The sequence below is a fragment of the Typopeltis vanoorti genome, chromosome 19 (assembly GCF_054136105.1).
Source record: "Typopeltis vanoorti isolate ZY-2024b chromosome 19, IOZ_Tvanoo_1.0, whole genome shotgun sequence".
Classification (NCBI taxonomy): Eukaryota; Metazoa; Arthropoda; class Arachnida; order Uropygi; family Thelyphonidae; genus Typopeltis; species Typopeltis vanoorti.
In genome coordinates, this window is record NC_143567.1 from 80,259,168 (window position 1) to 80,280,853 (window position 21,686).

Sequence of the window (21,686 nt, forward strand, 5' to 3'; positions counted from 1 at the left end):
ACAAATACTAGGGATACTACGGGGAACAATAATTCAGATATTAGTAGAAATTTTGGTGATGTTTTGAAAGTAGAAGTTAGGAGAATATAGACGAAGGCAGTTTGTAAGACAAACAAAATCGTAAGATAGGGACATAACACCAGTCCTTTGTGTCGTCTATCCCATCTCTGTATGGCCTCTTCTGTTTACACCATCCATAATACCAAACATGTATGTCTTCTAGTCCTCGCTCATTCTGCAGATGAGTCCAAATAATTACAGCTTCCATTGTATATTCTTCTGCATTAGATTCTCCTTTTGTTGTATCTTCCGATAGAGCTCTTCATTTGTGATTTTCTGGACCCATCCTATTCTTAGAACTATAGGTATGCTGGATTTCTTCAAATCCAGCAGACCTATAATAGAATCAATTAAAAAAACTCAGCTGAGGCAATTGGGATATCAACTTAGACACATATCCTTCAGCTATATTCAGTGCTTTTATCTTCTCTGTACAAACCAATATATGGCAGCAGAAAGGTCAATAATGTAGTTTTGAAAATAAGCCAAGTTCTTTTTCAAGATGACTTATCACTTACTCCATAGAATAGGGTTTAGGATTAAGGTAAAAAAATAAAAATAAATTTAAAAATTGCATAAAAAATTGCTCACCCATGCTAAGGAAAGGTTATAAACATAGCTATTGGACTATGTTTATAATAACCTTTCATGGGCAAGTAACAATTTTAAAAAAAATAATAACAACAACTTGCCTCTCATAAATCTAATGCAACAGGGATTAATCTCAACATCTATCAATCAGGTGTCCTCTAACCAGACCTATTTAGACAAAACATGAGATTCTGGAAGGAATGAAACCCCCCGCCCCCCACCTTCAGCCAAAAGCGTTTATAAGAAAACCCAGGTATTTCTAACCAGAAATCACAAGTACTGCCTATGGTTGCCTAGTAGCTCCTTTTACAATTTTTATTACTACAAGTTTTATATAATCTACATATAACACAGCAAATCAAAGATAATAAATAAAAAATAATAATGATAAAATAAATAAATAAATAAAAATAACAGTCAAAATAAACAATTCTTGATGCATTTACTTTCCAGGGAAGTAACAAACAAAACACAAAACTACAATCTCAGTAATAATTTTTAAAAACTGCAACTATTTAGACACAACATTTACTGAGAATGTTGAATTAAATATGGAAATAAGTGATAATAAAACTAGTATGGTGGATAACAAGTTGAATATTCAAATCAGAAAGAAGTCAGCCAAAAGACCCAGATAATATTTATACAAAATAGCTTAAATGAATAACATGAATGGTTAATTAAACAGAAAGGGAGATGAAATATTAGCAATATAACTGTTGGAATAAAGACAGTGGTAGACTAAGCAGGCTGATGCAATTAGAATAGAAGATCAAATGTAAGAGGTAATCAAATCAGAAATCTAAGAAACAGTGGATCAAATTAGGAAAAATGTCAAATGGAAGTCAGTCACAAAACATTTTGTTAGACAATCATATCTGGTAATCGAATGCCTTGAAGTTACACAGAGTGGATTTATACATTTTACACAATATTTGCCTATCCATCTTTCTGCTTAATGTGTATTAGGTTTACTTAAGCAATGAAAGAAATTTTAAAAAATTTGAACATTAATATCAAATTAATTCCACTGTGGAATATTAGATATTTCAGCAGTGTAGAGTGTAGTTTTCATTGCAAATGAATACTCAAAAATTTATATTATGGAGAGTTCTCTGTAGCTCAGTTAATAATAAAGATGGCATTTTTTTGCTGGATAGACCTGGGTTGATTATCCGTGCGGTGAGGCTTAAGTGCTGTGAGATGTTGGAGGCAGATCAGCAATCATCTGTTTAGACGAACACAAATCATACATCTGAAATCATGACTATGGTCAATCTGGCCTTGCGGACTATGTTTTGGATACAATCCACAGGATCTCCTGGAGAAAAACCACCATGGTCCACCATAGTAAATTCAAAAAAGAAAGAAAGACTATTTTTAGAATCTGCAGCAGCACTCTGAATTTAAATAAATACTGTTGCATAAAACTTCCCAAAATTTGGGAAACATTAATTAGAGATCCCAAGTTACATCCTAGGCCACCCACAAATGCCCATAGAGGACACACTACCTAGATAGGACTTCCACGTTTCACTTAGTATTGTATTGAGCGTGTTGTTACAAGTCACAGACAAAACAGTGGAAGCATTAAAATTAGTTTTAATCCTTTCCCAGTGCCGAAAATATTCCATTAAACCTCCGACATGGGTTAAATATCTTATCCAGGACAAGAAATAATCTTTATAAGCCTTTTCACGTAAAGGTGCGTCAGCTGGTCTCATAATAACCTGGCAGAAATTTCCTCCTGTGCATGATTGGCAGAAAAAATGAAGATAGGATTAACTGCACTATTAGAGCATTAATTACATTTCCAAAAAGAAGCATATTTCTTAACATATCAGGACCGAGTTATTTGGCTGTAACAGGCAATAAGAGAAGCTTATGGTTTAGGGACTTTAGCGAGTTTATTATTCACACATTCATAAATTGAAGAGAGGCATAAAAGCTTCACTGATTCTTAAAACTTCACGTGCTTGTTTTTTTTTTTTAAAAAAAAACTAATTAAAAGCTCCACTCATCTATCATTTCAATTTGCCATTTCAAACAGCCACAGGCAAAATTTTCTATAGCAACACTATGATTATGATAATTGAAATAACATAACTACAGTTATAAAAACCTACATAATGATAAAATCAATAATGCAATCAATCAGTAGATGAATTTTCATGGCAATTAAGTTTTTACTGAATCAGTAATACATATGTTGATGTATTGACATTTGTATATTAAAACATATGATATAATTCACTAATGAGCAATAAATTGCAAAGGAAAATATAAACAATGTTGAAGGGATTTTTGGTTCCTTTCAATTTATATGACAAGAGTATGTACACACAATTTTAATAATTATCTATTCAAGCAATTTCACCAATCCTATTTTCAGCTTCTTCAGGAATCAACCATAAAAACTTTAGTAAATATGAGCACTTCAATAATCACAATAAGCAGCCTCGAGTACACAATGTGCAACATACATCTGAGATTAAGTGCCTACTAGTCTGGTGCACACAACAAACTTCATATGACAAATCCTTTATGCTGAAGGGTTTTACTAAGATCGACTTCATGTGGTTGAGAATCTTACCTAGAATTTGACTTCAATGGGAATTGGACATCTCTGCAGCTTCTTTGAATTTTTAGACACAGCCTCGATAGGAAATTTTGGGTATGCCTGTCTACACAACACATATTCAGACTGCATACATCACAACATGTAAGTCCAAAGATGATGCATCTTCGCTCTCAGAGAAGGGCATGTGCCATCTCAAGTGATATAAAAAAAAGGAAACTGTGAACTGAAATACATAAAGGATATACCATGACAGTGGTTACAATCACAAGATCAACACGACAGGAAATATTTAAGCTTTCTATCTCTTATACAAGATTACATCAATACCCAAAATACCATAAGGTTCGGACACTTGGTGCGAAGATACCATCCATGGGATTATGACAATGCCTCTAAGTCAGAATCCTGTCCAGCCACTGCAACGATACCGTTCATGCCTCATGCATTGAAAGGGAGTGCTCGCCGGAGGTGCATTTGTACTGTAATGGTGTGATCGCTCTAGTAATGAGGCCACTAGAATGGAAGCATCAAGGCAGCCAGCGAGACTATGTGGCCACTGCTTCCTACACTGCACCATTCAGGTGTGACATGCAGGTACTATATCATCCGCAGATGTAGGTACTGGTCTGGTGCTTAGAAGAGAAGCCACCAACCAAACTGTGAACTACTGAGTGTTTGACTCTGCATTCCAAAGAGAAGCATAGTGTTATTTAGACAGGGCAAGAAGCCATGCATTTCATGGAGGCTACTATTTGAACTATAGATTTTCATTTGTTGATACACCTTAAGATTTGCAACATGAATATTGGTTTCTTTCCAGCATTTAAATTTCTTTACTTTAAAAGAATCAGTCATTAAAAATCTCATCATTCCCAAATAAGACAAGAGAACTATACAAAAAATAAAATTTAATAAATAATTATGTACAGGTAACCCTTGTTCAACGCGGTATCGATATAAGACGGTCTACAAACTGTAGTAACCATTTATCTTTTCATATATTTTGAAACTTTTCATTTTTTTATATTATACTTTTCGTTTATTTGCAACGCACGACTTAAAAATCAAAATTTATCTTCGTTAAATTTGTGCCCGCCCGCATCATGCGTGTAGTTATAAGCAGCAAATTTATATTAGGGGAAATACCCCTAATATCAATTGTTTACCGTATAAAGTATTTATTGTTGAAAATTGTCTTCGTTTTGTGCCAGGAAAGCGCATTAAAAATCATAAGTGTGTTAATCTCAAGCTGAGCATTTATTTTTTGATGAGTTACATACAATATGTAATGCTTTTTTTTTATGTAAAAAAAAATATTTTTATAGTAATGGCTATTTAGACCGTTTTTGCAATATGGCCGAAAACGAAATTAGTGAATTAATTGAGGAGGAACTGGTACAATTAATAGATGAAGTCGAACCAAATGGCAGGGAAAGTTCTGCCGAAGATTCTAATTGGGATGAATCTGTTAAAGAATTCAGTTTAAAGAAATTAGCAGAAGGATGGGACTTGGCAAGAAAATTATTTTATGGATAATGATCTCTCAATGGAGCACTCCAGAAAGTTCACGAGACAATTGGATATTTGTTTAGCTCCGTATTATGAACTTAATAAAAAATTGCAGCATAGTGGTAAGCAAGATTTTATTAGTGATTTATAACTAAACCAACTGAAATATGCAATGAGAATTATACAAATGATGTCCAAGAGATTTCAAGTGATGACAACGTCCGGCCACTCGTAAATAAAAAAACATCTACGAAATGTTAGTTTTGAAGAGGGTGATGACGATTAAAATATACACTTTATTTATTTTGCCTAAAACATTTATGTATTATGTACAATGAAGTTGCCATACAATTTATAATTTTTTATAATTTTATACTATGTATTTGTTTCATAGTTTATGTTTTCTTAACTTACATGAATTATCTGAATTAAATAAAAATATTTTTTGTTGGATATGTCATTGTTTATATAATCTTTAAAAAAAAAAAATGATTTCAGAACCTAACCCTACTTTTTCTATGTGATCTGAGTCTCGCATAACGCGATTTATATAACGCGGCATTTTTGTGGAACGTAACATCTGCGTTATACAAGGGTTACCTGTACATAAAATTTTGTATAACAAAACAGAATGCATTGCCAATCCTGTTTAAAATTAATAGGACCTTTCCTATGCACTCATACAATTGGTTCTAAACTGGGTACCTTTTCATCTGATTCAAAGTTAGGATGCTCACCCCCCCTCCCCCCAAAAAAATCTTTCTTTAAGCTAGAAAGATTCTACCTCAATACACTTCAGTGTAAAAATCTGATTAGAAATTTACCCTGCTTCAGAAAAACATCTGCAAAAAAGAATCACTTAAAAGAATTAACTCTTCTGGCATGACAGCTATTTTTACACAATATTTTCATATTGATCAAATTGATCAACAACTGCTAAGGCCATCCAATTAACTTCTTCACCAAATATTACCTCACTTCTACAACCTACAGAATTGGTGTCGCAGTCTTTAAGGCATTTATGTAAGAAATTCTTTTGCTCAGGCTATTTCTGCTATGCAGAGAGGCAGAGACCCCCCACCACCCCCTCAAACTTTAGGAAGGAATCTTTCATTGCACATAATGCACGTGTAGTATGGAATGAGCTGACAGCAAAGTGTATATGAAGGATGTTTGGAATAAGCTGACAGAAATGTATGTTCATATGTTCACAGGATGCAACTTCACCCCATTAATGCAACATTAATCTCAATTCTCTTCTTGATAGCTAAGGCAGTGATATATTTTTCAAGAAGTCCACTCCTACTGTTAGCTTGTAACCTTCCACAAGTTACCAGATGATTACCAGAATATTTTGCTGCAATTCCTGAATTTTAATAATTTGTTGTGTCCTAGCCACCCCTGCCATTTCCAGTGAATCGTTCAATTAATAAAACATCAGTTTAATCTTGCTCCATGTTTTCCAGCTGAATTACCCAACTAGAAAGTGCAGAGAAGAACTGTACCCTCACAATTTATTACAGTACTATCCACAGTAATCATAATTAGTAAATTGTATTATTTCACTAAAACAAAGGGTAAAATTAGTTAAAAATATAACAACAAACTGACCTATGCATTTTAGTATATCAGGTATATTAATTGTAAACTTATCCTTATGGTTCATGTAGTGATTTCCAAACTTACAATACTTGACTTATGAGGGAACTGTTAGAACAGAAACCTGGTGTTAAGCAGAGGCCTGACTGCTATTATACACTGTATCATCATGACAAATTGTATAGAAGAAAACCTTCTGCTCCAAAACAAAAAATGTTCTGTCTTCAATCAAATTTTAAAAAATGTATATTTTATTCTTATCGCCACTACAATAAAATGATTACAGCCGTTGCTACAAGTTGCACTGCATTCTGGATGTCTGTACAAGTCCAGACTGACAGCAAATGAGGCCAGCAAAAAAACCCAAAATAAAACATTGAGGTAAGAAACAGTTTAATTTAATGTGTCAGTCTGTTGAATTAAAAGAATGAGCTTTTGATATCTATTGGCTGAAATAAATGCAGTTCTTTAAACTAAAAAGACTATCCTCCGTGTATGAGTTCTTACTAAACATCGGTAAAGTTTACATGCAATACCTACTCTGATAACCTACTCAGTTATTTTACACTGTTTTAAAAACTTTTTTTATTCTTTAATTATAAATTGTAAAACTTATAATTAAATTGTAAAGCCAGCTAAATTTAATATACTATAAAAAACTGTATGCTCAATTACATTACTGTAAATGGAGGAAAGGAGAGGGAAGCAGTGTTATTTTGATGGGACAAGAATGCCTATGTTTCATACCAAGGCTACATTTGAAAATTCAAAGTAGCTGCAGAGATTATGCATACTCCCATGAATAAAATAAAATCAAAACAAGATTTATCAACCATAAACTTCAGCATGAAGAATATGGTAAACTAAGCATTGCTGATGAATAATGAAGCCTTAAAATTTAGGTGTTACATTAATTCAATCATGAAGTTCAATTCAATTACTAGATAACAGGAACAATGAAACTAGATGAATAGTCAGAAATAAGTCATGGATAAATACCATGTTGCTGCTTTTAAAAATACCATTATTTCTTCAGGTTTATAAATTAATACTGCCATACTACTATGAAGGTCTTGTTTTTCCTATAAGCACGAAGAGTCAATGAAGGCAATACAACTTTTTTTCACCGTTTATTTACAACACTGTGTTGAACTGTCCCACTTCGACAACACCTGACTACTGTACAAAAAGAGCAAAGTACTACTCAACTTGTTTCACATTCTTCACAATCCTCTCTTTCCACTGTATCAGAACAGAAACCAGGAGACCAGATCTACACACAATAGTCCAAGTGAGGTCTTATCAAGCAAGGCCTTGTAAAAAGGCAAAACGACATCTTTATCTTTACATGTGAAAGTTCGTTTCAGCACTGCTATTTGATACATGGCCCCTGAACTTCAACCTGCTATCTACTAATACTGATGATTTCTTCTAGCATAATACCACCTATATAATACAACCTTGGATATCTAATCACACCGAAGTGCATAACTTTGCATTTACTGACATCCATTTTCCCATGCCCACAATTCCAGCCTATTCAAATCATTCTGTTAGTAATGCATATCAGTAGCATTCCTGATTATCCTATCTATCTTTGCATCATCAGCAAACAGCTGTATGTTGCTATCAAATCCTTCCCAATATCATTAATAAATATCCTAGTATATTACTAATAGAAAGGTATCCAATTTTACACAATAGTATCCTGAATAACCAATGTCTCTTATGAAGGGGTGCTCAAGGGTCAAAGCTGTATAACTGAGAGGAGACCTCCACATAGCCTTTAAATGCAGAGAACCGGCCAGGGCTTCTGACCTAACGTCCAATCCTCACCTTCTCGTGGTGCACCCTGTTGGGTATCTACCTGGATACTGAATGAAAGAAGATGGGCTGGCAATTCAATTTGGAATTTAGCCAACCAAATTGTATTCTTATTGGCTTAAACCAATATAGAAAATGATGGTATAACATGACAAAATTTCATAGCGGTTGGGGCGATGCCTAGTTAAACAAGTCCCCCATTGTTTTCGCCAGGGAACCAGGGTGAACAGCAAAAAGTCTGCTACTGGAACAAATCTGACGTAAATTTTTCATGTAGTACTATCATATCCTGTACACCCCTTGAGGGTACCATGTCAGGAATTTGATGATGATGAATAATGGGTGAATAAACTTATTTAAGACCATCCTGAAATATGACATGGATTAACAATACTACTGTAAAGAAATGAAATATTCAACAATAGAAAGTAACTGAGCAAATTCAATTACACCAGCCTGGACAAAATTTTACTTGATAATATCAAATGCAAGTAAGATGCAAAAAAGAGAACAAAAGATTCTGAAGTAATATAAATTTCAATGGTGTATGTACTGCAAAAGTTTTCTTCTTAATTGCATGTATCCTTTTATCAAATTACTTTTTTTTTATTGTTTTTAAAGAAATGTAATTTTATAGCATTACACTCTAAAGCCAAAATGCAACAGATGACTACCTTTGCTTCATGCATGCATCTACACATCCGTGAGACTTAGCACTTCTGTGAAATTTTAATGCTTGTACCATATGTACCCATTCCCGAATAAATTTCAATTAGCAACTTCAAGCTGCTGGAACTGAAATAAATTTACATCATAGCTTCAACAAGCTAACCTGAAATATATTGCATTTGTTCATCTCTAGAAAGCAGCTTACAAATAAGATACAAAGAATCATGTTTCAAGGCAAATTGCATAGGATTACATATATCGAAATTTTCAAAAAATGTATTAACTATCATAAGAATATTTTAGTTTAGACTTGAAATAGAATTTTAAATACTGTAACTTCAGAATATGTATGCACAGCACACTACAAAAGCTGTAAAGTAGACATATTAGTTGTAATATATAAATAAAAGAATTTTACCAGAAAAGAATTGGGCAATTTCTTCTTTTGAGCATCCAAATGGAAGACCTCTTAAACGTACACAGCAGTCATTAAGTGCATCCTCACTGTGCAACCCACTTCGTTTAACAACCCATTCCATTTCACTCTTGTCTGATTTAAAGACTACAGAAAACAAAAATACACATTTGAATGCTAAGCAAGGAATTTATTACTACTAATCAAGAAAATTTAAAGATAACCAACTAAAACTAAGAGAGCAACAGAATAGATTATGATAGCATATATTTGCTATAAGGATCTAGCTTGGCAGTATGCTTGCTAGGAGAGAAAACTGTTATAGTTACAAATGTACATTGAAAAAAAAAAATAATAATAATAATAATAATCTTTGCACATCTCTTTCCAGTTTTCTTTAAAATAGCTGAAGACAGTAATAATATGTGTAATTACTTATCAATAAACAAGTAATAACGTGGTGTTATTGCATGTTGTTCATCAACATGTAATAACATTACATTGTGAGTGTGTAGAAAGTTTTTTTGCCTTGTGTTTGTTTATTATATGTTAAAGATACTGAGAAATTCATGTTTGAGCTACTTGTATACAGAGGCTAATGACTTCATGTCACTTGCCTTAGTATGTATCCAATAATGCATAATGGAAAGGGGGTTTCGACCATTGAGGTCTCATCAGTGGGAGCCAGATCCGGGAGAGATACCAAGGTTGAAGTAATGCAGAAGTCATATATATATCATATACAAGTAGACAAAAGGTGCTTGACCTTATTAATAAAAATCTCTGGATGAGAGAAAGATGTGAGATATATATGACTTCTGCATTACTTCAACCTTGGTATCTCTCCCAGGCCTGGCTACCACTGAGGAGACCTCAATAAAGGTGGAAATCGGTCTGGGTAGTGACCACTTCCCATTATCATTGCATTATACACGTCTGAAAGGGGGTTTGTTTTACATTATGGGATACATACTAAGACAAGTAGCTCAGGTGTGAATATATTTCATGCGCAAAACATTGTTTTGCTTCCTTGGAAAAAGGATTAAAAACCAAGTATAAAATTTTTTGTTATCTTTTGTGTTCTTTGTATAATAAACTCAAAGTAAAAAATTTTCTACACCTTTCTCTCATCGAGATTTTTATGGCACATTGGAACCCAACCAGAACCTAATAAAAAAGTAAGCCTATTTATGCAACAAAGTATTAAAAATAACCGAGTTGTAGGAAAAAAGCTAAATCTTAATAATTATTTTTAGCGATTTTATTGCTTCATGCACATTCAATTGTTTGATCCTGAGGCGCCAAGCGTTAGCAGCAGCAGTGAGTTGCAGGCTTTTGCCAGTCAGTTTACCATGCATTACGTAGTTGTGCTTTATTCGTCCTTTGTGAATATTTGCAGTTTTGCACTTTTTTTTTTTGAAAGGTAAACCTTGTTTTTACATTCAGTCATTCATCACAGTGCAAAAGAAAAAAACAGAAGGTTACAGTAAATGGAAATTCAATGAACAGTGGGTAAATGAGTTATTTATAGCAAATCTTTCAGGAAAACTGTGGTGTATTGTTTGTGGGAAAAAAAAAAAAAAAAAAAAAACTTTCTCACATAATAAAAGACAATCTGAATAGACACTATAAAGCATATCAGACTGAAATAGAAGGAAAACTGAAGGAAGTGCTTAGAGTGGTGCATGGAACGTAAAATGTTGGCCATCTCTGCTCTACACATGAAAAATCTCGAAGATTTTATTTTTTAAGTCACAAGGGAACTAGAGAAAAAATTCATCTGTCAGATTTAGTTCTGTGTGTTATTTTTAGAAGTATTATTATGTAGCCTATTTTTTGTTGTGTGTGCGTGCATGTCAGAAACTAAACCATAAGCAAGGGGAATATTTGGGGAAGAAATAAAATTCAGGATGAAATGCTAAATTTATTCCGAAACTAAAGCTCAACGTTGGAACTATACTAAAATACAAAATCTCAAAAACTCTTCAAAGGTTTAACTTAGACATTACCTTCAATATAACGATGACCCATATGATCATGGTTCTTTTCTAAACCTGCTTCCATATCCTCATCTGTATCCATTTCAATATATGCTTCTCCACTTGGCCTTCCTTCTCTGGATAAAGTCATGTGAATCCCATCTATTCCACCTTTAATATTACAACCTGTAAATGAAATGTACTTAGTATGGCAATACAAAACTAATTTCTCACCATTTACTATTATTGATACCAAGTACTTATGCCAAAATGAAATCTTTGTTATCTTTTGTGTTCTTTGTATAATAAACTCATATACTGACAAACTGCAGTGCAGAATTATTTTTTACTATTATAAGTTAACAGGCCAAAATCAAAGGTAGGCTCATATCTACCTCAGCAAAGGTAAATTAAGATAAAATGACCATATTGGTCATATATGCAACATGGAATTAAAGACCATATAATTTGCCCACAGTTGAGAAAAACTCAGCTGGCACAGTGCCAACAAGTCAATTCATGTTGAAGAATAGAAAGGAATAAAGCAATATACAAATGTCACAACATGCAAAATCACATGCTTTATACTTAAATTTGTGACTGTTATACAGGCAAAAGTCACTACTTTAAAAACTAGAATGTTCATAAAAGCTAATTTTCCAACATTAAATAATAAACGCTCATCCCATGAAACACACTGATCACCCTATTATCAGAATAGATTTGCCTTCTGCCATGTGCAGAAGTGCTGAGGATTCTCACATCTGATCGAACTATGCCTATCTCCTTAAGGTACTCCTCCATCCCCAACAGTAAAGTTGGTTGGTTATTTTTTACCCCCAGGTATATAAGCAACCAAATTATCTTTTTTAATATATAAAGGAACTTCTGGATTCTCCATAAATTAAGTGACACACGAGCACACACAAACCAGCTAATGCCTTTTGTTCCCATATAGGGAGTAAGCAAGGCTGTTTTAGCCCTATCTAACTTTTGGAGTCTGAATGGGCAGTTCAATCTCCTCTGGTAGCCAATCAGAGATAGTTGGCTCAATGCCAACTATCTCTGATTGGATTAGTTTTGTATATCACTAATTAAGTGGCACACAGTGAAAAGACAGCTAATCAAGTGCTACCATCTCATGGCACCTAACCCTAAAACTATTTTGAATGTTTGAAAAGAGTGTGGGTTCTACAGTCAATTTTCTCGCGTTTACAGGATGAAAAACTCAAGTTTCCAGGAGGGAAAAAACCCCTTGCCCGTGCCAGAGACTAACTTGGCAACGAGTTGAAAAAAAGGCTAGAAATAGTTCTACTCAGTGACTAGAATGAAACTCGTGACTCTTTCTTCAGGCAGTTTAGTGCTGAGGCGTGTAAACACTACTTCCACTGAACTACACACAAAATAATTAAATTTAAATATTCAAGTGTTACACTAGTTACACTGATTATTTAATAAGAAGCATGGCTACGTATTAAATTTCAGTTATAATTAAATTCCTTTTACTGTAGTATACCATTAATTTAAACAAAATCATCAATTTATTGCTGTTATCAGTCAAATTCTGTCATTGAATGTTACACGTTTTGTAGAAAAAATATTTTTAAAGCTGGATATCGATCCATCCTATTATGCATCACTATACTCAACTGTATGAAAGGATGTGATTAAATGATAAAAGCATTAAGTTATTTAAAGTGTTTTATAGGATTGATATAGGGGAAATGTTTCAGCTCTTGGCCAAATACAGAAGGGGACTAAGACAGAACAAGAGGTCATTCCCTAGAAGTTGGGTAAAAGTGTGGTTAGCAAAGGTGTGAGAACAAGATTTTTTTTCTTGGAGAGTCGTGTGAACAAAAGTGATTCCCAGAGGCAGTTACAAATACTTTGTCTGTTAATATTTTTAAGGAGAGCAACAATAGATACTATGTCGATAGTTTGGGTCTCCCACAACGAGTCTTAAGACTCAATGGAGATGCCAATGCAATAATAATTAATTCTCAGACCTATAATAAAGGAACAATGGATAGCTACCTCTTAGGAGGAATTTAGTTCAAGTACCATTTATTGTGTTATTACACTTTTTATATCATATCCCAGAAAATTATATGACAGATGAAATATTTGGGTTGAATTATTTCTTTATGCTTTTTTCTTCCTATTAAACCTAATGGGATATGAAACTAAATTCTTTAATATCAGAGTTTAAGACTTCTCTTTCCAGCTGTAAGTTATGACAAAATCTGCTAAAACTGTTAAATCCAGTATTGTTAAGGAAACAAATACAAAGCCAGTTCTGATGCCTATCATACTATGACAATAGCAAGTTATTTTATCAACCAACATGTTTATGGAGAGGATGTGGAAATTTTGGAGATCTGTGGCTATTCTTATTTGATTAAAAATTTGGATTTAACTGGATATTTAAAAGTTTCTTGTCTTTACAATATAAAGCTCAAACCAGAAATCTCCCTACCTGAATAAATAATTATCAATACTTTGACCCATCTATTGTCTAACAAAAACAGAAATTAAAAAATGTTCTAACTTTATAGGTATTATTTCTGGAAAGATTTCCACATTACTCCTCTAATATGATATGAAAAAAATACAAAATACAGAAAAAACAGAAATGGCAATCCATGCCCTTGAACAGAACATACCTCACAAATCGTAACCAGTATGGTTACGGCCCTTGGTTACACATATTTGGATTAACTAACTTACATTACTCTAAACCAATTACTTATCATAAATTTGAAACCATTCGAAATATATTATATTCTACTTGCATATATGAGAAAACTTTTTATTAACCATAATAAGTGTTAGTACCAACAGAATATGATAGTAATACTTGAATTTTATTTTGTAACATTGTACTGTTCATTGAATTGTATTGTGAAATATTGTCATAATTATACAAGTTGAATAGTATAATATGTATAATTTGTATACGTGATGTGAATAATAAACATTAAAAAAAAAAAAAAAAAATCGACAAAGCTATAATAATAGTCGTGCAGAAAAATGCTTAGAATATCAGAAATGATAACCATAAAATGTGACAAAAACTCAATAAACGTCCATCACCCCTACATAATCTCCAGGAGTTGGATGCTTCAAAACATAAAAATTAGCTCCAACCAATAGAATACAACACAGATACACCAAAGACAAAAAACACCAAGTTGGCGTGATATAGACTCCACTTCACCCACAAGCTCCGAAGATGATGCACTGTCGAAACGGCAAGCACCACATTACTCCCACCCCTGATCTTATCTCATCATATCCTTCTTCAAAAATTTATCTTTCACCTCCCTTCCAAAGTATTCTCTGTCCACCCTTAAAAAAACCCAGATTGCCTCACTGATAATTCTCCCACATCTCCAAACCCCCCTTCCTTTCAGTCATACTTTAACAGCAGATAGATGTATATTACCATACGCCAGATGCCGCTGAATAAGGAGACAACCAGCAACATCCTACAAAGGTATGTCCGAATTATTATTCCTACATATTCTTCATACATCTGTACTTTCAATCATGCCATCAGTAATGCCCTAAAAATTGAATAAAAAAGCCAATGACATTATAAAAAAAGGGTACTCCTACACAAAAATAGACTAAATAGCCATAAAAATAATGTTCTAAGTTTTGCTGTCACTCCTAAGCACATTCCTAAAGCTGAGTTTCTATGCAGTGTTAGAAAAGGCCCTTTGATTTCTGCCAAAGAATACTGCAAATGATATTAGATTCAAGGTCCCAAATTTTCTCTTCTTCCAAAGAGCAACTTCAACTCAGGAAGGAAGATGCTTTCAAATTTAAGAAAGAACAAAGATATTCTCAAGGCAGACCAAGGCAATTACAGTCTTCACAAACATAGCTGAAAAGTCAGATTTCTTGCCTTCTTTCAGATCCCTCTATTTACCTGAATCCCTCATGGGAAAATCATGATGAAACGAATTAGCGCTTACAAAACATGCCACCCTCATTGACTGTATTGTGTTCTGAAAATGGTATTTTCTTAAGACCTATAGTGGAAGAAATAAGTTCTCCCACTTACCTTTTCTAATAACAGCTCTCGAACTTGCTAAAAATAGCTTAGAATTCAATCATGTCACCAGATATCCTTGCCAGTCTGGTCATCTCACTGCACAAGTCGCAGGTGAAGCTTTAGGTCTTATCAAAGACACTCTTCTAACCTGATGTCACAAAGACAACACATTGCCTTTAAAGTACTAAATGAAATGATCATCTTTACAAACAACTTTCTGCCTGATCATTGGAATTTCCTTGTTTTCCCAAGCACAGATCACTTTTATTAAAGGTTTCTTGTTCTAACTCCAACCTGAAACCTGCCATCTAGTGGAGATATGTGGATGACATTTTCATCATCTGGAAACAGGACATTACTGATTTAAACAGATTTCTAATCTCCCTGAATTCATTCTACCAGAAAATAATATTCACTTTGGAAGTAGGAAGACATATCACCCTTTCTGGACATCCTTATTTGAGAATGGTTTCACATTTACGACAAGCCCATTCAAACTGGAACATTACCTCCATTCATCATCTCTTCACCACTGCTCACAATAAAATGAAATCCAACAATGACAGACAATCTAAAGCCCTAGAGAAGTCTAGGGCTCTCTGAACCTTTTGAGGGCACATGTGCAATACTAGATGGTGTAGCATAAAAGATCAGTTATAGATTTAGATTGTTGGAATTCATACTGGTGGTTGCTGATGAATCACGGCCTCTAAGTAGTGGAGAAGTTGACTTGATAAGTCTCCATTTTGGAGAGGATTGAGATTATAGTGATTAGGCTTTTGTTGGATGATGGACTTATCTTCCTTTTTTTGGAATAGGTTGGATATATGCTTGCTTTCATGTGTTGGGATAAGTGCCAGCTGAGCATAGAAGATTGAAGAGATAATAGAACACAGGTATTAGCTCTCAAACACATCTGAGTACAACTAGAGAGAGATGTTATCTAGACAAGATTTTTAGTGTCCAAACTATTTAGTATTTTTATGTCTTTTTTTCTTCTTCGAAAAACCACAAGAAGCATACATCACTCAATCATTCACATGATAGGAAGAGATTTGCCTTAATCTATGCAGGAGTTGGAAGAAGAGTGATGCCAGGATATCAGCCTTGTCTTCAAGTTCTGTAATAGTGGTGCAACCTGGATGAGAGAGGTGGAAGTGCAGGTTGCAGAAGCTGCCTCCATTGACTTTTGAAACGCAAAGAAGCTTTACAAGGACTTTATCTGAATTGAAGTTTAATGGTCTCAGTTTTTTATTCCACTAAATATGCAAACCATTCGGAACGACGTTAGCAATTAAGGTGTAATACATTTAACTCATAGCATTAGTTGCTTCAGTTATATTTCTGAAACAGCTCAACCTAAAACTGTTTATCATAGTGGATAGTGTATAATCAAAATTTAATGAAACGAGTGTTGGTTCCAATTCCACAGTTGTTATATGGTTTTAGGTGGTAGATGATTTTTATAACCTAAAATCATATAACAACCAACATCCTGCTTATTGGAGGCTTGCAGTGGTCCTAAAGTTTGTTTGGTCTAGAGCAGGATTTCTGGATTATTTAATCTATTTAGTTTAAGGTTTTTTTTTTTTTTTTTTTTTTTTTACATGTAATTAATGATTGCTCTGATAGCTATGCATCTGTATCTGGCAACAAGTGTGTAGTCTCAAAGGCCATCTAAAGTCTCACCAGAATTTGCTGCAGATGAAAAGTTAAACATCTGTTGCTATAACTACATTTCAGGAAGTTTACTGAAATAGTGAAATATCCTATGAAGGACAGCTGTTGGATGACATAGGTTGACATTTTGCAAAGCACATAAATTAACATGATTAAAGATGCAAAACCTAATAATGTGCTTTGTGCAGCCTTATAGAAGTTACGATCATTTTTCTGTAGATTTTTCAAACTGAGCGGAGATGTTAATACAACTAAGCATTTATTAAAACATTTTTATTTATTAAAAACATGATTTGTTTTTTAAAAAAGGAGAATGCAAGGATGATATCAGGACACTATTGAGGACAGTAAAAGATTGGGTTGAATTTGATGGACAGATGGAGCCATGTAAAAAAGATGGACTACATTTAAATGTGGAAAGAGCAGGAGAATAGGGATATGAAAGTTTGAGTGGAGAGTATAGTGGCATGAGTGAAGAGAATAAGAGAGAAGGAACATAAGATGGACAGGGAAATTGGACAGGTCAGAGTGGACAGAGAGACACTACATGAGAAGTGTAGATGGTTTCAGGAATGGATATATCGCCATGCAAGAAAGGATTAAGGTAGTCAAGGATGTGGAGGCAACAATCAGGTCTGGGGAAAGGTGTAATATCAGTGATAATAGAGAAGAATGGTTGTGTGTGTGTGTGGGAGGGGGTGCATGGAGGAATCATCTGAGAACTGGAGTTAGTGGGACTTTATAGAAACAGAAATTGAGCTAGTGTGTGTTTACAAATATTAGAAGTATTAAAAACAAGGGGAATGAAATTGTAGAACACTGATAGAGTTCATTCACCCAAAAATTGTTTTAATAGAAATGAAGGGATATGTAGTTTTTCATGAAGACAGATTGGCCAGAAAGGGATGGGAGTTGTGGTTGATGTTTTTGACAGAAGTTGTCCCCTTCTAAGGTGGAGAAGCAAGGAGAAGTAGTGACAGTGGGTTTGAAACAGTACGATGTGGAGTAGAGAGATGGATAGGATGAAAGGTTTATTAAGGTGTTACTATCGACTTCGTAATGTAGTGACAAGGAAATGTATAGGCAAATTGGTATGGCTAATAAGAAAAGGGTGATCGTTATGGGTGATTTCAATTATGGCAATATAGACTGGAATGAAGAAACAGCATCTGGAACCAAAGAGAATGCATTTCTGGAGTTGAGGGACAATTATAGGCAATATGTAACAAAGGGTACATGAGGAGTGAGGATGATTTCAATTATGGCAATATAGACTGGAATGAAGAAACAGCATCTGGAAACCAAAGAGAATGCATTTCTGGAGTTGAGGAACAATTATAGGCAATATGTAACAGAGGGTACATGAGGAGTGAGGATCTAAGATTTGATTATCTCATCAGAGGATATTATTGTAAATGAAGTGTCAAATCTTTCTCCAATTGTTGAAAGTGATCTTGTGAAAGCAATTTTTTTCCAAATTGCATGCTTCACCCTTCAGTCATCAGGAACTATTTGGTAGAGGAATGACTGAGTGGATTATAAAGGTCAGGAAATTAAATAAAGTAGGTGTAAAATTGATGACTGAAGAGGTGAAGCATGCAATTTGGAAAAAAAAAGTCATTGTGAAGGCAGCACAAGTTGAGTGCCAATAATCAGTTACGTGAGGAATACAAAGAAGGTGACTTGTTGGTAAGGATAAAAGCATACAGCAAAAGTGAACTATGAACAACAATTTGCAAATGAGGCTAAAAGAAATCCTAGGGAGTTTTTTTGATATGCAGCCAGTAGAAGGATCAACGTATATGGGAGGATGTTGTTAGTCAGTGATAATGGTAGAATGATAATCACTGAAGATTGTATAGTAGAAGTGCTAAATGAGTAATTCATTCAAGTATTCCATCCTTGTGAATGTAACATAATGCAGAACTTGAGGGTAGTGAGGGGGGGGGGGAAACCACTGATAATGAGCAGGTGTATGAGGAATTTAATGTCAGTAAGACCATAGGATTTGGTCTTACAGCAGAATTCTCTTTGATGGACAGCATGAATTTGCTAAAGGAAGTTTGTGATTTAGCAGTCTGCTTACTTATAATTAGATGACAAATGCATTGGACAAGAGGGATGCATACACAGTAGTATATTTATATTTTGCAAAGGCCTTTGATAGCTTGTCACATGACAAGCTGATAATTAAATTAGAACAGATGGGGGATTAATGCAATGGATGGGTTGTCTGATAGGTACCAGGTTGTGTATTGTGGAACAATATTCGACAAGAGGAAAGTCGGTAGCACTGTGCCCCCTGGGAGTCTGTTTTGAGGTCGTTTATTTTAGAACGTAAATAACATTGGGAAGGGCTGGTGATGTATAGTTGTTTATATATGTTTCTAAGTTGGGGAGAGCTGTGAGGAGCAAAATTAATGTTGACTTAAATAGATTGGCTGAATGAGAAAATGTGTAGGAATGCCAGTACAGTATAGCAAAGTGTAAGGTTTTAAAATTTTGGAAGCAGAGATTTCTATCCACCATCTGAGAGTCATAGTGGATAGGAACCTGAAATTTCAGGGCCATTTTGCTAAAACTCAGTGGATTATGGTAATGATAAAGAGAACACTGGCATGTAGAAGTAAGGATGTTATGATTCCATTGTACAAGGCTTTGATCAGGCTGCATATGGATTACTGGGCACAGATTTAGTTGCCTAGTTTTCAAAGGATAATGAGTTTTGGAGTGTACATAGACAATTGACTAAGTTAGTTTTAAGTCTCTGGAATGTGGAATATGAGAACAGATTGAGGGAATTCAAATTACAGACTGGTGGATGAGATAGTTCAGACTGGAGATGGTATGAACAAGAGGCCATCTCTGGAAACTGAGCAAGGGGATGAGTAGATTTTTGCATAGAGTGGTGGGTGATTGGAATGCATTGTGAGAAAGTGTGGTGAGTGTAGAGATAGTGAATGCATTTAAGTCAAGGTATAATGAACTGTGCGAGTGACAGCGAGACCTCCTGTGACGAGTCTTTACTCCATGGAGGTGTGATGATGATAATTTTACATTAAGAATCACCAGGAGAGATAAATGGATACGAAGTCATGTGGTCAGGACATGATGCCCAAGCACAAAGCAGGAGTTTATTTCCTTCTTAAAAAAGCTAGAGATGCACTGTGAGGCTACAAACCAGTCAATGAACAAATCATGGCAGCACGATTTCAAGCAAAACCATTTAACATATCAATAGTCCAAATATCTGCACCCACATCTGACAGCCCACAGATGAGGATATTGATTTATTTTAAAAAGATCTGATAGACAATAGAAACAATACCAAAAAAAACGATATACTAATCACTGAAGGAGACTGGAATGCCAAAGTTGGAATAGAAAATGATTGTTGGGAAAGCATCATCGAAAAATATGGTTTTGAAGGGAAAAAAACGAACAAGTTGAAAAAATTAGGATTTTGGGGTGGACCACGAGATGATCTGTAACACAAGATTGTAGCAGGAGTGTAGGAAATGAACGTGCCAATCAGATAATGGGAAAACCAAGAACATGATCGATATGATTACGATTAAAAGAAGATGGATAACATCAGTACAGCAGTGTTGAACTTTTTAAGGAGCAGATACGGATTTGGATCATAGCTTAGTAATTGCAAACATCAAGAAATTAAAAAGAATCTCATCATCATAAACTAAAAAATACAACAAAAATAAATGAAGCAGAAATAGGAAGAAGGTACAGAACAGTGTTAGAGAAGAAACTAAAAAAAAATTGAATCTAAGAGTGAAAGAATAGTAATGAAAGCAATAGAGGATGCAGTTGAAGAAACAGAACCAGAAGAAGAAAAAGATCAAGAAGTGGATTAGTTAGCACTAATCCACTGAAGTTAGTACATGAGAAGAGACTGTTGAGGATAAAAAGGGATAGATCAGAACAAATAGAGGAATAATATAGAAGAAAGTGTAATGAAGTAAAAAAAGCAGTCAGAATGAATAAGATGAAATGGTTAGAAGCTCAATGCATAGAACAGCACTATGGAGAGCACAAAACTACGGAGGGGTACAAAATTATTAGAACCATTAATAGAAGGTGGCAATCAAAACAGATCACAATTAAAGATGAAAAAGACCAAGTATTGATGAATAAAGATAAAATTGTACAGCAGTGGACAAGATACTGTAGCGAGCTATATGAAGAAAACCTAGATTTAAATGGAGTTGGGAAACTGAAGAATTGAAGCAGATACCACCACCAGGTAATGAGTATGACATGGACACTTTAAGAGGAGAGGTCAAAAAAGCAATAGGATTCTTGTAATAATTAAATATGGTGGTGAAAGTACGGTTATAGAAATGCACCAACTATGTAATATGGTATAAAAGGAAGAGAAAATGCCAGGAGTGGATGAAATCGATATTAGTGACATTTAACAAAGGGCTCGCACGAGCCTTTTGTTAAATTTTTCTCAAATTTGTGAGCCCCTTGTTTACTTTTTTTATTTTTTCAAAAAAAAAATTTTTTTTGAAGCATATTAAGCAACAAACCCATATGGTGCCCTAACAAAAATTAGCCTATTCGGCAGTGTATAGATTATTTGGAATTATTGTTTCAACTCCTCTATAACGAATGCGCCCAAGTTTGAAAATAAAATAAGCGCATGCGCTATCTTTACCCTTCTCCATTCTGGTAGCCAATTGTATGTTAAAACCAGTA

The 21,686-nt window shown here is 34.3% G+C and overlaps 1 protein-coding gene across 1 annotated transcript in view; it reads right to left on the minus strand.

The window, feature by feature from the left end:
• LOC150096284 (heterogeneous nuclear ribonucleoprotein F-like) overlaps window positions 1-21,686 on the minus strand; it is a 127,279-nt gene that overhangs the window by 79,110 nt on the left and 26,483 nt on the right. Inside the window, exons 3-4 of the mRNA XM_090408939.1 lie at window positions 11,258-11,413; window positions 9,252-9,395 (exon numbers count right to left, since the gene is read on the minus strand). Of these exons, the coding sequence (XP_090265065.1) occupies window positions 9,252-9,395; window positions 11,258-11,413 (300 nt within the window). The remainder of the gene's footprint in view (window positions 1-9,251; window positions 9,396-11,257; window positions 11,414-21,686) is intronic.